The sequence below is a fragment of the Pongo pygmaeus genome, chromosome 8, assembly GCF_028885625.2.
Source record: "Pongo pygmaeus isolate AG05252 chromosome 8, NHGRI_mPonPyg2-v2.0_pri, whole genome shotgun sequence".
Classification (NCBI taxonomy): domain Eukaryota; kingdom Metazoa; phylum Chordata; class Mammalia; order Primates; family Hominidae; genus Pongo; species Pongo pygmaeus.
This window is the reverse complement of record NC_072381.2, coordinates 25,198,742-25,218,197: the sequence shown is the minus strand read 5'-3', so window position 1 is coordinate 25,218,197 and position 19,456 is coordinate 25,198,742. Positions and strand designations below refer to the sequence as shown.

At 38.0% G+C, this 19,456-nt stretch overlaps 2 protein-coding genes across 8 annotated transcripts in view; one reads left to right on the top strand and one right to left on the bottom strand.

Annotated features, from left to right (window-relative positions):
- Positions 1-19,456, top strand: part of ENKUR (enkurin, TRPC channel interacting protein) — an 80,289-nt gene that overhangs the window by 30,016 nt on the left and 30,817 nt on the right. For 2 of the 5 annotated variants that reach the window (XR_008504904.2, XM_054503518.2), the window contains exon 1: positions 17,664-18,420. The exons of the other annotated variants lie outside the window; for them this stretch is intronic. Coding sequence is in view for 1 of the 2 variants with exons in the window: in XM_054503518.2 (XP_054359493.1) it covers positions 18,344-18,420 (77 nt within the window). In the remaining variant the exon portion in view is untranslated. Of the gene's footprint in view, positions 1-17,663; positions 18,421-19,456 lie in introns of those variants that run through there. 5 annotated transcript variants of the gene reach the window in all.
- Positions 8,743-17,831, bottom strand: THNSL1 (threonine synthase like 1). 3 transcript variants are annotated; one of them, XM_054503516.2, is made up of 3 exons: positions 17,592-17,831; positions 12,386-12,552; positions 8,743-11,091 (listed from the first exon to the last, which is right to left on the bottom strand). In XM_054503516.2, exon 3 carries the CDS (start codon positions 11,041-11,043, stop codon positions 8,812-8,814), a length of 2,232 nt encoding a protein of 743 aa, XP_054359491.1. In that variant the 5' UTR covers positions 11,044-11,091; positions 12,386-12,552; positions 17,592-17,831; the 3' UTR covers positions 8,743-8,811. The 3 variants fall into 3 exon arrangements, with proteins under 3 accessions (XP_054359491.1, XP_054359490.1, XP_054359492.1); XM_054503515.2 differs by having other exon boundaries at positions 17,495-17,815; XM_054503517.2 differs by lacking the exon at positions 17,592-17,831 and adding an exon at positions 16,264-17,391.

The following is a 19,456-nucleotide window of genomic DNA, read 5'->3' as shown; positions in this document are numbered from 1 at the left end:
AAAGAAAAGTCCTACAGATAGAATTGACGGTACCCACTGAAATAGCCCAGTTTCATAATCATACAGTGAAGTCCAGCAATTGATAAGGCCCATCCAGGATATGGTTTCCAATCAATTTCTTGCTACTTGAAAATTAAATGTGAATAAGAGAGGAAGATCACTAAACACTTGAGGAATGTCTCAATAGGAAAGACAGAGACCAAAACAAACAAACAAAAAGTGGACTTCAGAAGAAACAGCAACAAATTTCAAATGAATTTTCTAACTATAATTAAATTCCTTAGCTGGCCACAGTGGCTCAAGCCTGTAATCCCAATACTTTGGGAGGCTGAGGTGGGAGCATCACTTGAGGCCATGAGCTCAAGGCCAGTCTAGGCAACATAGCAAAATCCCATCTCTACAGGAAAAGAAAAAGGCTTAAAAAATTCCTTAAAGAGTTTAAAAAAAAAAAAAGACTTTTGTATCCATGAAACAAGAACAGAAAGCAATTTAAAAATTTAAAAGGAAAAAAAAAAGAACTAAAAACATGACAATGGTAACCCATTAACAGAAAAGTTAACAAGGAGAAATAAACCCAGAAAGTGGAATCCCTCCCAGAAAGGATAAATGGATGAATTCAAAGAAAGAAAAAGAAATGGGACATGGGAAAGAAAAATTCTAGAGAATTAGAGGGTGTTTCAGTTATTTAATATTTTATAACAAACTACCCCAAAACTTAGTGAATTAAAACAATTTATTATTTCTCAATGTTATGTGAGTTGACTGGGTTCAGTTTAGCATGTCTTCTGCTCTTTTGCTACACTCACCTGGTAACTTGGCCAGGGCTCAATAGTCCAAGATGTCCTTTCACCCTCTAAGGCCTCTTTCCACATGACCTTTCATTATGAGGTAATCCACGCCAAGTATCTTTACATAAAAAAATAAAGGAAGTAGAAGTGTCTAGCACCCTTATGGCCTGGCCTTGAAATCCCATATACCTTCTGCCACTTTCTATTGATTAAAGCAAGTCACAAGATCAGCCCAGATTCAAGGAAAGGGAATATGGACTTCATTTGTTGATGTGAGGAATAGCATGCACATAAGGTTTGGGAGGTATCAGTGAGCACTATCTTTATTTATTTATTTATTATTTTTTATTTTTGAGACGGAGTCTCACTCTATCACCCAGGCTGGAGTGCAATGGTGCGATCTCAGCTCACTGCAGTCTCTGCCTCCCGGATTCAAGCAATTCTCTTGCCTCAGCCTCCTGAATAGCTGGGATTACAGGTGCCCACCACCATGCCCAGCTAATTTTTGTATTATTAGTAGAGACCAGGTTTCACCATGTTGGCCAGACTGGTCTCAATCTCCTGACCTCAGGTAATCCACCTGCCTCCACCTCAAAAAGTGCTGGGATTAGAGGCATGAGCCACCTCGCCAGGCCAAGCACTATCTTTAGAATCAATCTTCCACACCACACAAGATCACTTTAAGGTGTCCAAAATCCCTAAAATAGGAGTTTGAGAAAGAACAGACAATGTAAGATAGGAAAAAGAAATTCAAAAATAAGTTTTATCATAATTATCAGAACTGAAGGATGTAAATTTCCATATTTAGAAAGCCCGTCAAAGTGCTCCAGCAGCAAAACAAACAAGCACAAAGACTTGTACCAATAAATACTGCCATGAAATGTCAGAATCCTGACCATAAAGAGAAGATCCTAAAAGCTTCTACAGGAAAGGAAAAAAACAGATCACATTTTAAAAATCAAGAATCAGAATAACATTAGACTTATCAAAAACAATAAGAGAACCTAGAAGTTGGTGGTGGAGCAATACCTTCAAATTTCTGAGGAAAAAAAATTACTTCCAACCTAGGATTCTATACACAGCAAAATATTAAATCTAGTCTATACACAGCAAAATATTAATCTAGTCTGCAACGGAATAAAGACATTGTTAGACAAGCTATTTCTCAAATAATTAAAAGCACACGCTAAAATCACAACATTATCAGAGGAAGCTGCTGGAGAGTGAGTTCTACCAAAATTATGGAATAAACCAAGTAAAAGGAAGAAACTGGATCCACTCAGGAGAAAGATGGAAGGACAATGTGAATAGAAAGGAAAGGTGACTAGAGAGACCCTATAGGGTAGTCTCCCTATAAATCAACCAGCCTGCCTTAAAACAGGAAAGGCACTCAAGAGGGGAAATCTTCAAGAAAAAGATAAAATCGTTGGATTACCTAATGAATTTATAGCCATTGACATCTGTGCATCTGGCAGAAAGTTTGGAGATGAATTTGTTACATATGTAGAAAGTTAAACAAATTGAATAAACACAATTATTAACTCCAAAAAAATAAACCCAAAAATTGTAGCATACTATGTAATTCGAATGTGGGTAAATAGCCATAATAAGGCAAACAGTAATCTTAACCTAATCCAAAATTACAATATATTAGGAGGATGGGAAGTAAGGAAATGAGAGGATAGTGGGACAGAACAGTGGGAGCAGGAGAAGTAAATATTTAACTTTTTCTTTTTTTAAGATGGAGTGTCGCTGTGTCACCCAGGCTGGAGTGCAATGGTGCGATCTTGGTTCCCTGCAACCTCCACCTCCTGGGTTCAAGTGATTCTCCTGCTTCAGTCTCCCAAGTAGCTGGGATTACTGGTGTCTACCACCGCGCCCAGCTAATTTTTGTATTTTTAGTAGAGATGCGGTTTCATGTTGGCCAGGCTGGTTTCGAACTCCTGACCTCAGGTGATCCACCAGCCTCAGCCTCCCAAAATGTTGGGATTACAGGCGTGAGCCACCACACCCGGCCAAATATTTTACTTTTATAAAAGAATGTCAGTAGATAATATCTAAAGCCGAAATTCAAAATAGTAGTATAGCTTGTTATCAAGAAATACGGAGGAAAATGCCAGAGGAAACTGCTGATTTGAGAGTAATTACCTCTGGGGAGTGGGTACTACTATTTTACATTTTAACTTTATAAAATGATTTGACTTTTTAAACTATGCATAACTTTGTGTTCTAAATGTAACATAAGTTTCCAGTGGTGGGAATATAAATGGTGTAGCTGCTATAGAAAACAATACAAGATATATTCAAAAAAATTAAAAATAGAACTACAATATGATCCAGCAACTCTACTTCTAGGTATATGACCAAAAGAATTGAAAGCAGGGTCTAGAAAACACGTGTGTATTAGTGTTTGTACACACATACTCACAGCAACATGATCTACAATAGCCAAAATGTGGAAACAACTCAAATGTCCACAGACCGATAAATGGATAAACAAAGTATGATACAACAAGGATTGCAAACCTGGGCCATGTGCTGCCAAGCAACCCCCAAATGGTATTTTTTACATGGCTTCCAAAGAAAGCCTATTGGTGAGCCTATAAGTTTCAATGTCATCAAAAATACAGGTAAGTCTAATTTAGTCTGAAATAAAATTAAGTCATTAAAAATTAACATATGTTGGTATTTGTGCTTTAAGAGCACCAGGAAGACTGTTTGTGGTGGTTATTACTTTTTAAACTTATTCTTATTGTTCAAAATGGTTCCTAAGGGCTTTTATAATTTCAGTATTTCTCATGAGCTCTGGAATATCTACCTCAAAGTTTCCGTTTTGAAAATTCGTAATAAAGCACTTGCTTAAAAAATTCCTTGCAAAGATACTATTAAACTTATGATTAGATGGTATTGAATTGATGCATTTTAGAATTCATTCACCAAAGAATTTGTTCATTAAAAATAATCCATTGTGAATTTAAAATTATAAGCTCCCCTAATATCTGTTAATGAAACTTACCTGCCATTAGCAACTCTGCATTTTATAGGCCACTACAATATCAATCAAGTCTATAATGACAACCTAAAAAGTGCTACATCTGAGACTAAATTGATCAGAAATATATCACAAAGCCATGACTTCTCAGAACAGTTGTTAGTACCAATTAAATGAGAACCCTAACTCAGAACTAAGAAACAGAAAGAGTTCTGATTTTAAAAAGAAAAGCAGCTAACCTGACTACGGCATCCTTCTACAAAGCAATCTCAACTTCTGATGTAGGACTATGATCAAAATATTGCCAGCTGATCAAAGTATTGCCAGATATCAGTTATGCTGATTTAGTTGCTTGCACTTGATGTGTCCCTTTTCCATGACATTGGCAACTTTCTTGGCTTGGCTTTTTTGAGTCAGAAAAGCATATTTATTTTTGGAGTCTCTTTTGAAAGCAAAAGTTTCAAAATGATAAAAAGTTAATGATTTGAGTGGTTGGAGTGCACAGATGAGGCCTACACAAACTACTTTTTCATAGGTAGATTGTATTCATTTTCCTGGACAGGGACAAAAACAGTATTGTTTCCATGGATTTGAAGTTCACATGAAAACAGTTAATTCATGATTTTTTTTTAACTAACATTATGTAGTCTGAATTACAAAATGTTTATAAATGATTTAATGGATTGAGAGAAACAATATTTGCCATCCATGATTATTTTTGAAAGTGAATTGCTATTAAAATCGAACTAAAACTTCATACAAAACAATTTATTGTCTTCTGAATTCTATTTTGATGAAAACACTTTATAATTTCCATAAATATGTAACTTAAAAATCTCATTTTTCTCAAATATCTTACAAATTCACTACATTTAGGATATTTAAATTAATTTCAGTGAAAGCTAGAAATTATAATCATAGCCTGAAAATTTATCAATTTTCCTTTCATAAACTCATAATTTTTGGTAATGTCGACATAAAAAATGGTTTTACATGCTATTAAGAAGAGTCACAAATGTTAAGAAGTTTACAGTCACTAACCTTCAACATAAATTTTAAAAAACAGTATATCTATTGGATACAAGAACAGATAAAAATTAGACAAATGTCCAGTAGTGGGTAAGTGGATGGTGGTGTTCATACAATAGAATACTATTTAGTAATACAATTCAATGCATTGTGGCTTCATTCATCTGAATGGATGAATTTGGAAGTCTCTGAGCAAAAGAAATAGGTCATGGGATAACACATAAAGTATGATTCCATTTATATAAAATTCAAAGAGTCAGAACTAAACAATGCAGAACTATGAGAAAGGGAATGAATAACAGAAAATGTATGATGTAGTTACAGCTGGGGGAAGAAAGTGAATCTAATCAATCAAAGAAGAACCAAAGGTGAGTCATGTTCCATTGAGCGAGGTGGTGAATACTTAGGTATTTAATGCTTATCCTTAAACTGTACATATATTTTACACTCTGGAGAAGAAGAGAGGCAGGAAAGTGGAGACCATATACATAGACAACTCTGTGAAGAGCTTTATCTTGATTGGAGAATAAAGAAGCACAGATGGGAAAAAGGTGGATGTTCACAGAGATTTTGTTCTTATGCTAAAGTACAAAAAGACTAAATGCCATAAGAAGAAAGGTTACACAGAAGGGGAGAAGTTGAAGAAACAAGTGAAGGTACCTGATGACACACACCATTTAAGTAGGTTGAAGGGAATAGGATCCAAGGCACATCTAAACAGACTGGCCTTTAAAAAGAGAAGGAATGTCACCCAATTCAGTCAAAGGGGTGGGGAAAGGGACAGAAATGGATGCAGCAAACATGTACACTTGATGATGGGAAGCCTGAGGTGTGTTATGTATGGTCACTTATTCCTCTAGAATGAAGCAAAGTTATTAGCAGAGAGTGAAGGGCCCAAGTTGGTTTTGAGAAAAAGTGAAGACATGAAATAATTGTTTTGGCCAGTAAGAGAATGTGCTGTCCACAAATAAATACACATGAACCCTTGGGCATTTCATCTTCCCTGTTTCTCCTGCCTCTGCTAGAATGTTTTCCCCCTTCCTTTTCACCTAGAAAATCTTCCCATCCTTCAAGATTCATCTTAGATTCTATGTCCTTTGTGAGACCTTTTCTGACTATTCCATTGTAATCCTTTCTCTTTTTTTCTTTTATTATTATTATTATTATTATTATACTTTAGGTTTTATGGTACATGTGCCCAATGTACAGGTAAGTTACATATGTATACATGTGCCATGCTGGTGCGCTGCACCCACCAACTCGTCATCTAGCATTAGGTATATCTCCCAATGCTATCCCTCCCCCCTCCCCCCAACCCACAACAGTCCCCGAAGTGTGATGTTCCCCTTCCTGTGTCCATGTGTTCTCATTGTTCAATTCCCACCTATGAGTGAGAATATGCGGTGTTTGGTTTTTTGTTCTTGCGATAGTTTACTGAGAATGATGCTACTTAGCTGTATCACTCATTTTTCACTTATTGACACACCATCTTGCAATAACTCTTTTGCTTGTATGATTGAATGTTTGCGTTGTCTTGTAAACTACAGTTCTTGAAGGCAGAAATCATGTCTTTTTTATTTATTTTTTTGAGACAGAGTCTTGCTCTGTTGCCTAGGCTGGAGTGCATGGTGTGATCTCGGCTCACTGCAACCTCTGCCTCGTGGGTTCAAGCGATTTTTGTGTCCCAGTCTCCCGAGTAGCTGGGACTACAGGTGTGCACCAACATGTCCAGCTAATTTTTTGTATTTTTTGTAGAGATGGGGTTTCACCAGGCTGATCTAGAACTCCTGGTCTCAGGTGATCCGCCCTCCTTGGCCTCCCAAAGTGCTGGGATTACATGCGTGAGCCACTGCGCCCAGCCAGAAATCATGTCTTTTTAAAACACTGTTCCTCTCACTTTCAGAAAAATAATGCTTTTTTTTTTTTTTTGAGACGGAGTTTTGCTCTTGTTGCCCAGGCTGGAGTGCAATGGCGCGATCTCTGCTCAACCGCAAACTGCGTCTCCCAGGTTCAAGTGATTCTCCAGCCTCAGCCTCCCGAGTAGCTGGGACTACAGGCATGCACCACCATGCCTGGCTAATTTTTTTTTTTTTTTTTTTAAGACAGAGTCTCGCTCTGTCGCCCAGGCTGGAGTGCAGTGGCGCGATCTCGGCTCACTGCAAACTCCGCCTCCCGGGTTCACGCCATTCTCCTGCCTCAGCCTCCCAAGTAGCTGGGACTACAGGCGCCTGCCACCACGCCTGGCTATTTTTTTGTATTTTTAGTAGAGACGGGGTTTCTCCATGTTGGTCAGGCTGGTCTCGAACTCCTGACTTCAGGTGATCCGCCTGCCTCAGCCTCCCAAAGTGCTGGGATTACAGGTGTGAGCCACCGTGCCAGGCAAAACAATGCATTCTTATGTATAGTGAATATTTAGATGCAGTTTCTAAATATATCATCTACTGAAATATCCTTAAAAGTAAGTGATAAAATAATAAAGACATAATGAACAAACAGAACTTTGAATCTTCCATTTTTTCCCTGTAACTGCTCCTGATTTTCAATTTTTGGATTTAGAACCTCCTTTTTAGAAGCTAAGCCAGAGATCTGGTGTTAATATATAATTGGTTTAATTTTAAAAAAATTAAAACAAATTTATCTTATTAAACTATTAAAATGTTTTCTTCATTACAACTTTCAATATATTTCTTCATGGAGGTTGTTCTCCCAGAAAATGAAACTGAATATTATCAAAGACAAATTATGTTAGGAATGCCATCTTGTGGTTGACAGTAGTCCATTACACTAATTGGTCTTGACAATCTTTAATTCAGAAAGAAAACATCCAGTAAATTCACAAACATAAATCATGGTTAAAATGTATTACTACAAAGGAATACAAATTAAGTATGTGTATCAGTTGTGTGCAGTTTCAGCTGCCAGAAAAAGACAATGTTCAATGAAGAAACAAACAACAAATTATATAAGAATTGACTCCAAATAATATAGGGAAACTGCTGTCTACAAATACACTCCTATTGAGACTACTCAAGTACTCTTAATTTTGGAAAACTTTCCTCTTGAAATAGATCATTTTATTTCTGTATTCACTTCTAAGTAGTTCTGCTTACTGTTTCATCCTGGATTTCAGTTATGTCTTGATTTTCAAACATCGTCACCCTAACCGTAAACATCCAAAGGAGAGTGAAGGACCGAGTGCATCTTTAATTTGGACAGCGTGGGATACACATTAGTTGTAGTCCAAAATGGAATTTGAGGAGGGTTAAAAACACTGGCCCTAGCCAGGTGAAGAGGCTTACGCCTGCAATCCTAGCACTTTGGGAGGCCGAGGTGGGTGGATCACCTGAGGTCAGAGGTTCAAGATCAGCCTGGAAAACATGGTGAAACCCCATCTCTACTAAAAATAAAAAAATTAGCCGTGTGTGGTGGTGCATGCCTGTAATCCCAGCTACTTGGGAGGATGAGGCAGGAGAATCACTTGAACCTGGGAGGCGGAGGTTGCAGTGAGCTGAAACTGCATCAAACAACAAACAAAAAACACTGGCCCGAATCCTAACAGAAGAGTTTACTACTTTCTCCATTCAAGTTAGCCATTTTGAGTGGTAAATTAACTTTCTAATCAACAGAGTATTCACTAGTTACATATGTAGTACCTGAAAACTGGGCTTAAATATTTTAATTGCCAAATAGTATACCAGACATTTTCGTCCACGTAACAGTGAGGGTGTGGGAGTGGAAACTGATACACTCCTCATGAGCACAAGGCAAAAGCATGATAGCTCAAAGGTCCGTGCACTGTGTTACCTTTTGTCACTTCCAGATTAAAGATCTGAGGAGGTGCCATGGAGGTCTAATGTCAGCCCTAGAAATCAGACTATTGAAATTCCAAACAGATATAGAGATATTTACATAAAAGACAAAATGCTACTGTACTCCAAACCAGTGTTTGAGGTTTATTATTGCATGCTTATAGCTAGAAAAGAAAATTTACTCTGAAAGCTTTCATATGAATTGATTTTGGATAAGTTTTTCCACATGACTCTTCAAGACATTCACATCAGCTGCACAGACCTGGTACTCCATCTTCTCTTGCTGTTTTGTTCTCTCTAATAAAGCCTCATGCAGTGGAGGTAATGCATTGTATGAACCCAGTAAATAGAGCTGACTTGATGAAGTCTCATTGATTTCTTTAATCTTTAAAGCCTGCATGATAGCAGGTGCAAACTTTGAGTAATGGGCTGTAGATGAGATAATCAAAGGGCAAGTTTTGTCTTGCACCCTATCCGCAACCACTTTTGCAACAGCAGTGTGTGGATCCAAAATATACCCTGAAGTATTATAGGTGGAGTTAATAGCTGCTAGGCACTCTCCCTCAGAGCACCAGTCAGCTATAAAATCCTGCTGAAGTTTCTCAACTAGAGCCTTTTCTATCTGGAAGTGATGCTGACTTTCTAATCGATTAAATAATTCTGTCATTAGTTGTCCATCTTTATTAGCCATCAAGTGTAAATGTCGTTCTAGGTTTGAAGATTTGAGAATATCTATCGACGGTGAAAAGGTTTGTGCTAATTTTCTTTCCCTTAGATCATAATGTCCTGTTTTTATAAAATCAGTCAAAACATGGTTCTGATTAGAGGCACAGATAAATTTTCGAATCGGGATTCCCATCATTTTGGCATACACTGCTGCTAAAATGTTACCAAAGTTTCCTGTGGGAATACAGACATCGACTGGGCTTCCAAAAGAAATAAATCCTTGACTAATAAGATCAAGATATGCGGAAGCATGATAAACTACCTGCGGAAGTAGTCGGCCCCAGTTTATGGAGTTAGCCGAACTTAAGATTGTTCCATATTCCACAGTAAGAAAGCCAGTAAAATCAGAATCGTTAAAAATTCTTTTTATAGCTGTCTGGCAAAAATCAAAATCTGACTCAACACCCACTGCCCATCCATTTTCTCTCTGACTGCCAATTATTTGTGCTTTTTGAAAATCACTTACTCCATTCTCAGGAAAAAATGCGACCACAGCTATCCTTTGCTTATCATTCTTATTAAGACGACTAAAACCATTTAAGACTGCACTCCCTGTGTCTCCTGAAGTAGCTACAAGTATCACATAATTGCAACTTGGTGGGATACAGTGTGCAAAAATATGAGGCATAAGCTGTAAAGACAAATCTTTAAATGATCCTGTTGGTCCATGAAACAACTCCAGGATGAACTGGTTGCCTGAAAGGTGCCTGACAGGAGCAATTTTTGAGCAGGCAAAGTTTTCCCCATAAGCAGTTTCAATCATTTCTCCCAACCTGGCAGCAGGTATGTCTGCAGGATGGATACATCTTTCCAACAGTATCTGTGCTCTTTCTATGTAGGTTGCTCCTACTAGGCTTTTCCACTCCCCACAGCTTAATTTTGGAAACTCCTTCGCAGGAACAAAGAGTCCACCATCAGAAGCCAACCCCTCAATTACAGCTTCACTAAAGAATTTTGCTGAAAGCTTCTGTTCACCATCTTTAGGCCAAACGTGTCTTGTTGAAATGAATGTTTCCGAGTCCACATCTTGGTATCTTTTAATTGCATTCAGCACTTTGTCAGCTACCTCCTCTGGGGAAGCCCCACTTTCACAGAAAACACGAGCATCATACCACTTCTTATAATACTGTCTTCTAAATTTAAGTAAGTCTTTCACAGATGTTCCAGAATTCTGACCTACAATCCTATCCGTCTTCATTAATTTTAAACGATGAATTAGATCTAGTAGAGGTACATCCAGGTATACAATTATTCCATTTTTCTTCAGATGCCACATGCTAGCATCATGCATTGGATTGGAACCAGTAAGGGAAATCACACTTCCAGATGCAGAGAAGTTTAACACAGCTTTTCCTTCCTCTTCTAAAAATTGCTCATTACCAACATCCTGTAATTTTTCAGACACACTCATATTCCAGGTTTTTTCAAGGATATCATCATCCACATCTATGACACAACAACCTAGTTTCTGACCTATTATTCTGCCTACTGTTGTTTTCCCAGCACCAGGAGGTCCCATCAGGATAATATTTTTGTCTCCAACAAGAGAGTGGGTTGAATACCATGACTTCCTCAATTCCGCAAGTGCAAAGGTTCTTGAAAGAAATTGCTGTGCATGTTTATCCGTTTTAACATGTATACTAGAAAAACATTTCTGTGTTATCTTTTTCAGATGATGACATCGGTTAAAGTGGAGCATTCTCTTTTCACTTTTCTGCCCAAGCCAACCTAAAAATTGGCTTTAGCCCTTTTCAAAACACAAAACAAACAAAAAACAACAAAAGATAATTTGGTTACTAATTACAGTAGATTGTTAAAATCCCAGTAGGATTGAATATAACCATGCCCATGGTACATAAACTGTTTAAAAATCTTCCAAACTTATGGAATTAAAAAAAGTATTCCAACCCAAATTCTTATATATTGCATATTATCCTTTTTAATGACATCTTTTAAAATCTCGAGACACTGAAAAATCAAAACTTTGACAAAATTTGTAACTATAAAAAACAGAAACTTGTATTCACAAAGTACCAGATTGTAGATGCTTTTAAAAGTATATATATACTAAATCAAATTACTATTTCTTTTCATATTGAGATCTTTTAATGAAAATTATTTCATGGTTTATCGGTTTATATCACATATAAAGATGATTTGGAGTTGGAGTGCTATCTACTTGCAATTCACAAAGTTGAACAATATTCTTTATATTTAATTTCTCTTCAGTTATATGAACATTGTGATAGACTATATTACTCATAAATTTCTTATAGAATTCATAACAGGAAACCAGAATAAAATAACATATTTGCTTATAAAATGCTTAGTTTTCCAAACTACAGGACAAAGGTATGACATTTTCTTTCTTATGTGCCTTTTACACACATATTAAGAATCATTGTTACATATTATTCATATTGAAGGCTCTAAAAAGAGCCAAGGTGAAAGGTATAATATTATACAAATAGTTAAGAAAAATTAATAATCAGCAATGAGGTCAAAGGCTACATATAACCTTATCTGCATGGAACCATCGCTTTTGTTTCTAACCCTATAATCATCAGTGGAGAGATTTAACTCAATTTCCAGACCCCAGGGCGACAGCCAAGAACCTCAGGAATGTTTCCAATGATGAGAGAAAACAATTATTCTGGCATCCAAAGAAGCTCTATAATTTCCCATATTGACCAAGTCCTTGTCTTTGGAAATATACTCACCATTAAAACAAAAATGTATGCCAGACAAGTAAAGTTTTTAGTTACATAAAATGCAATATAATACCTGTGCAATGTTCATGTAAATTGCCTGAAGTAATGTCACAGACACATAGTGGGGCTTATCACATGTTCTCTGGTAGAACCAATATGCAACTAAACCATATTAAATACTAGATCATATGTTAAAATATGTTCTGAAAACTTTTAATCATGTAATACTGACTTTCTATGCTACTTTCTATGCTACTTTCTATGCTACTTAAACTCTGTTCTGTAATTAAACATTTAAATGATTTTAAGCTAACTCTGAATTTAACTTACAAGTAAAATTAGAGCCGTCAAGGGAAGTAATTCATTTCCTTATTTGACTTTTCAATTTGTATGTGTTGTGCTTAATTTCCACTGACTTGTAAACATAGGACACACTGGAACCAATCCGAAGAGTTTGTTGACTCTGAGGCAAAACCGATCTTTGCAAAACGTGGAGTCTATAATGGAAAAAAATTTAAGTTAATCATAACTGTATACAGTATCATAAAATTCTACATATAGGCTAGTCTATTATTTGAAAAGCTCATCTGAAATTTTAAAAATACAGAAAAATTGACCCTTTTCATATGGTTCCCCAAAATCTGTTATTAGAAGATTAAGATACAGTTTTTAAACATGTGTGTCTCATTATAAAAAGAATTTCACTAAACAGTACTGAAGGAATTTCTACCACCAAGCAATAAAAACCAAATAATAACAAATATAAAACCTTTCAGAAGGATACCTGGAATTTTAATGATTTGGCTGTATAATGACCAGAGGGGAAAAAATTAGTCGACTAAAGCTATGAAATTAGTGTCTGAGTTGTTTTTTAGGCTGTATTATCTATCAAAATCACTATATATTCATGTGTAATAATATCCACTATAAAAAGCCCAAATAAAACTCTTGCCACAAAAAGATACCTCTTAGCTATATAAGTGTCTATAATAAAATCAAAGCACATATCATAGTGGTTAGCACAAAATATTTACAGTAAGATCAATCATTGTCACTCACTGACAATGGGCTAGGAATATATAAGTTGAACCCAAATATGTAGGTACAAGGCAGGGTGCATTTTTTTTTATGGTTTGGTTTATAAACCTTCAGAGAATACAGTGGTGTTCACCCATGAATCAACAACTGTTTTGCCATGTACAGTCTAATCCTTTCCCTGAAGTAAACCAGGGACCAGAAAGAATTATATACTTGAACCATAACATCAATTTATTTTATTAAACCATATTCTGGTACTGGACTTTAAAAGCACAAACTGCTTTTAGGGCATTTATATAAAACAGTCTGATTAACCTCCTATTCAGGAAGCTTTTGCTTGTAACATTACAGTCTCTTCTTTTTGAGTTTGCAATACATAACTTTCTGATACCTGTATCAGTAATAATTGTATATAATCTGAGTAGATGGTTTTCATGAGCAGTAATGTTTTTTTTTTTTTTTGAGAAAGGGTCTTCCACTGTCACCCAGGCTGGAGTGCAGTGGCATGATCTCAGCTCACTGCAGCCTCAACCTCCTGGGCTCAGGTGGTCCTCCCACCAGGTGTGCATCACCACACCCAGCTAATTTTTGTAGGTTTTGTAGAGACAGGTTTTCATCATGTTGCCCAGACTGATCTTGAACTCCTGAACTCAAGCAATCCTCCCACCTTGGCCTCCCAAAGTGCTGGGATTAGAGGCATGAACCACCACACCGGCCCAGTAAATCTTTCATCTTTTCTTCCGCTTTATATTGCTTGCCACCATGCTTAACATCAACTTCATTAAAAGTAGATTGTAAGGCAAACATTATGTTACCTTCATCTTATGTTTTGCAATCTTACTTTTCCTATATGTTAGTTCCCCTCTACCCTCTTGTTTTTAAATTTTACTTCACTTCCCTTTTTCAAGACTTTGGGGTAGCAATATATAGATATATAAATATATATATATTTTTAAAAGAAAATTATGACAGTTCAATTTGTAAATTCTGTATCAATATTATTTCCCACAAACATGTTCCTTAGACTAGCAGAAGGCAGTTAAGTGCTATAATATATATTATTTCTAAAGAACAATAAAGATATATTCTATTTTAAGCTAGCTACATACTAAATTTTGTTTTGTAACATTTAACCACAAATTGATTTTAGGGGCTCAACATTTTTTAACCAACCAAATGAGGAAAAGACATCCTCATTTCCTTTTTGAGAACGTCTGCTGCAATGGCCACTCAGGAATATACATAGAAGGCATATATATGAACTTCACCAAAGCATTATCCATGGTTCATTTAAAATTTTTTTAATTCACGGAGAAATGGAAAAAAAGATTTGAGGATATTGTTGAATGATCATAAAAATGGTTCTGTTGAATAGAGGGAAATTTCTGGTAGTGCACTCCAGGGCTTTCGGTCTTGATACTCTTCTCTTTAATGTGTTTAACAATTATTTGGATTAAGCATTGAGAGGGATATTGGATAATTAGCAGTTAATAGGACCGACTTTAGAGGGAGAAAAATCTGCAGATGTGCAAGTCCTTTATATAAAATGGTGTAGTATTTGCATATAACCTGTGCACATCCTCCTGTATACCTTAAATCATCTCTGAATAACTCATAATACATAATACAATGCAAATGCTAGGTACAGAGCTATTGTACTAATTTTCTTTTTTGTTTGTGGTACTTTTGCCGTTCCATTATTTTCGTGTTTTTGTTTGTTTTTCAGACAGGCTTCCACTCTGTCGCCCAGGTTGGAGTGCAGTGGCACAATTTTGGCTCACTACAGCCTTGACTTCCTAGGCTCAAGCGATCCTCCCATCTCAGCCTCCAAAGTAGCTGGGACTAAAGGCATGCACCACCACACCCAGCTAATTTTAGTATTTTTAGTAGAGAGGGGGTTTCGCCATGTTCCCCAGGCTGGTCTCCAACTCCTGGGCTCAAGCAATCTTCCTGCCTTGGCCTTCAAAAAGTGCTAGGATTGCAGGTATGAGCCACTGCGCCCAGCTAAAAATTTAAAATATTTTCAATCTGTAATTAGTTGAATCTGAGAATGGGAAATTCACAGATATGGAGAACCAACTGCATATCAGGACACAAACTAGCCAAAAGGAGGTTAAGCTCTACTGCTTCTGACTTCTGACCAAAAATTCTCTCAAACCCTTCATTAAGAGGGCCTCCCACTTGCCATGAAATACAGGTGAAGATGGAAGGACCACACAATCCAGTATTGTTCTGTAATCACAAGGATCTTACAACTAAAACAATTAATTTTGCAAGTTCATCGCTTAGTCTTTATATTACTATCAAAGCTAAGCTTTTTCTGCCGTTAGACTTCTGCTGTTAGACATGTTCTTAATGATTTCAAATATTTAACTGAAAAAACTTAAGTATCCACAATTCTATAACTTTGAGAATTATAAAGAAACTGTCTTTATAAAGGCTTTATTTACCTTCCAATTGTCTTATATCCTCATCTACACCCATTTTATTTAAATAGATTAAAATAATCCTTCGCCAAAAAAAAAAAAAACCCTCATTTGTTTATGTACATCACAGGCAAACCATTATATACCGGGATCTAGGATCTGTGCAAACTACAATCCACAGGCTAAATCTGGCCCACCATCGTTTTTATAAAACAAGTTTCTCTGAAGCACAACTTCAATCATTCATGTGCTCATACATTTGTTCAGTACCGTCTTTGGCTGCTTTTGAGCTACAATGGCAAAACTGAGTAGTTGCAACATAACCACTTGGCCTAAAAAGGCCTGAAATATGTACTGTCTAACCCTTTACAGACAGTTTGTTCATCCCTGTAGGTATATACCAGTTAATTCCCTGTGGACGTGCGGTGGACACAGGCATTTTTTTGAACTGTCATTTCAAGAGAATTATAAAAACTAGAAATAATTTTGCTTAAACACACTTTCAAAAGGCAAGGAGAATTGCAGATCAAATGTCTAAGAAAAAAGAAGTTTTTCCAAATTTAACCTGCTCATGACTGTAAACTAACTATACCACAGTGACGTCTTGCACAAATTGTTTAGCATTTTTTAAAGCATAATAAATATACAGACATCAGTGAAATTATTTTATTTCAGTAACCCCAGAACATCAAGGCTACCTAAGACCAGTTGGTGCTAACTGCAGAAATCATGTTTTGCCCTTACTTGCTATTTCAGGAACTGATTAACACAAATAGTCTCAAGGTGTTCCTTCTAATTAGAAAATTCATATGCTTTAGCCAATGACTATCCACTTGGCTAATGCTGTTATCATTCCATGAGTTCCATGAGTCCTCGGTTCGAATCTTCGTACATACAGGAGGTTTCCCGCCAAATTTTTTCTCTATACTTGCTAAACAGAAACCCCAAACATAAAATACTCAAGGGCGAAAAGAAAGGGGCAAAGCGATACAGATTTGGATCTAGATCTAAATATAGATCTACAGATCTATCTATATAAAATGTTTTGGAAGACAATCTGATGTGAAGAAATCTGGAGAGTTTTCCCCAAGCGTCTGGGACAAAAATTATAATCAACTGTATACAAAAAAAAAAAAAAGAAAAACAACGTATTCTTATGTAGTGAAATTCAGTAAGAGCCCAAAGTAAGGATCTACACATTCAGTAAAGCCTTTTTATACAGGAACTAAAAGGTTCACCAGGCCATTGTATTGTTTCAATCTCTCCGCCAGCCAACCAGGCAGTGAGAAACCCAGACTCAAGTGTGTTTTCTCTCCTCTCCGGGAAGCTTTATTTCCTTCGGGCAGAGTGGCCTCCGTACCGGTGGTTCAGAGGCATCCATCTTCCTCCCCAAATCGTATTACCAAAATGTCTTTTAAACACTCGGGTAAAAGCGTCTAAATTACTTTCCTACGGCAGGCCCATGTGCACAGATTTACGGGTGACCAGGTGGAACAAAAAGGAATAAAACCGCTTTTCAGAAGACAATTTTCCAACAAGGGATACCAAAAACTAGACAAAAACGTAAAGGCCCACTTAAAAGGCTTCTCCTCTTAGTTTAGGCTGCTCATTTACAAAGAGCAGGTCCACTGCTTCCTGGAGAACGACCTAGAGGATGGGTCCTGACCCGGGGAAGAGCAGGCGCAGAGCCGACCCCGAGGACCGCCCAAGGGGCGGTCCCGGGCGCAGGGGCGGGAGGGCGAGCGCAGCAGGCAGAGGAGGCCGCGGGCCGCGGGCCCCGGGCGCGCACTCACACAGGTGGCGGGCAGGGCTGCGCGGGGTTCCGAGGAGCCTCGACCAGAAGCAGCAGGAAAAATGCGCGCAAAGTTGAGATGACCAGCGAGTAGCGGAAAGGGGAAGGGACGGTGCGGGGAAAGGCATGCGATGGGAGCGGGCTGGCTTCTAGTTTTCCTTCCTTTCTCCTCCAATAACTCACCAAAGAAATCTCACTGAGAAGACGGGGGAAATGAAAGGAAATGGGGGAGCAGTGTCCACGAGCCGCTAAAGCCTCCACAGGAGACGGAGCACCGTACCTCCACCTAGCTCCCCGGTCCCGCCCCCGCGCAGTGGACTCTGCGCCTGTGCGTGCGGCGGCCAGCGTGCCTCCGCTCCTCGCCCCGAGCGGCCTCGCGCGCGGCACGTGACTCTCCTCTCTCACTGTAGCCTATCCGAGCACTCCGAGCTCCTCAGGCTCCTCCCCTCCCTCGTTCCCCTGGCGGCGTTGGCCTTGCGTCCTCGTGGTCTCAGCCGCTCGCTCCGCCCACACCGGGATTGGGGCTTGCTCACAAAAACCTTATTGTGTGACGCGTGCGCACCCGCTGCGCTTTGCCCTGTCTCTAGTAGGATTTTTCTTTTTCCCCAGATACACAGAAATAGAAAAGAGCACAGTTTTTAAGGGGGCACCATTTTCACCCCGTTAACTTTCAAAGGCACGTAAAAACAGTGGCTTCCAAATGAGCTTCTCTAGCAGAAGGCGCTGCAGAAAGAGGGAAGAGGGGAGACCTAGTTTGCAGTGCCGCCTGCCTCTGCCTCGTTGCCTAGTAACGGTTTTCAAGGCAACCGCACAGTCAACGACGCTTAGCAATCCGGAGAGAAATAGGGTGTTTTCTTCCCGAGAGAGGACTGCTAAGAGGGGGTTAAAAGGGGACGATGTGAAGGAGAGAACCCGTGGTCCTTGAGAGGGCGAAGAAGTAAGAAAGGGGAAGCAGTGAAGAAAGGGACGGAGATAGTGAGACAGGGAGAAAAAAGTTGAGGAGAGTAGCTTTTAAGGAGTCATTTGGTGGCCATGGATCCAACGTGCCCTTCTGAGTGCATTTATAACCTCATACCCAGTGACTTGAAGGAGCCTCCCCAGCCTCCTAGGTATGTGGATAAGCAAAGACTATCACTTGAAACAAGAATGGGGAATACTCAGTATTAATTAAGTATACCTATACTGGGACTTTTAATAAATAAAATGTATTTTTGCCTCGATGAAGTAGCCTTGGAGGATAACTTGTTAGAGAAAAGGTCGAAATATCTAGGTATTCAGTATCTCACAGTTTTACAGAGAGGGCAGTCTGGCGCTGTGAGATGACCATTTTATTATATTACACTTAACCTCTTATTAATACGGTATGTGATTATTGTGTAATTTAATTATATGTGATATGTTATACAGCATAGCGTGAAGTTTCATGTTGTTGAAAAGAGAAAAAAATCACAATTCCAGTATCTTGTTTAAGGATACTTGATGTTTGGTTTCAGGAGTTCGGTGTTGTATTTCTAACTGCACTACTCCCTCTCTAATGGGATAGAACTTATCTTTTCCTCCAAGATTTTTATGAAATATAAATTTACATTTGCTTTTGAGCCTCAGGTTTTTGATCAGTGAAACGAAATATCTACCACTATTAGGCAGTTTCTAAGGACTTTTTCAGATCTAGTGGTTTAATGGAAGGAAGAATTGGAAGGAAGAATTGGTGGATAGATAATGAACCAAAAAATATGTAATTGAGTTGAAATTTTACATAGGTCTTAGAACCTCTTAAATTCTCCAAATCTCAAAAACGTGCAAAGGAAGCACTTCAGTTACTCCCATCTGTAGGGACTTCTTAGAACTTACTTAAATCTGTGGGGAGCAAAGAAAGAAGTGGAGAAAATCTCATTTCTCCTAGGACTTGAAATGTTTCCTGTCTTTTACCATCATCCTTGTCCGTATGCAAGTCAAAACCACATTTGAAAAGGACTGGACTAAAAATCGGGCCTAGCAACTAATTGTCTTTGTGATCTTTAGAATAAAGTTTCATTTGTTTACTAATCTGTGAGATAAATGTACTAGATAATATCCAAGGCCCCTTTTACATCTAATGGTCAATTAGTTTTACTAGTATTAGGGTAATAGCTTCAACAAGTAGGC

Excerpts from the sequence above, each read along its gene's own strand:
- THNSL1 (XM_054503516.2), bottom strand. The coding sequence starts at position 11,043 with ATGCTCCACTTTAACCGATGTCATCATCTGAAAAAGATAACACAGAAA.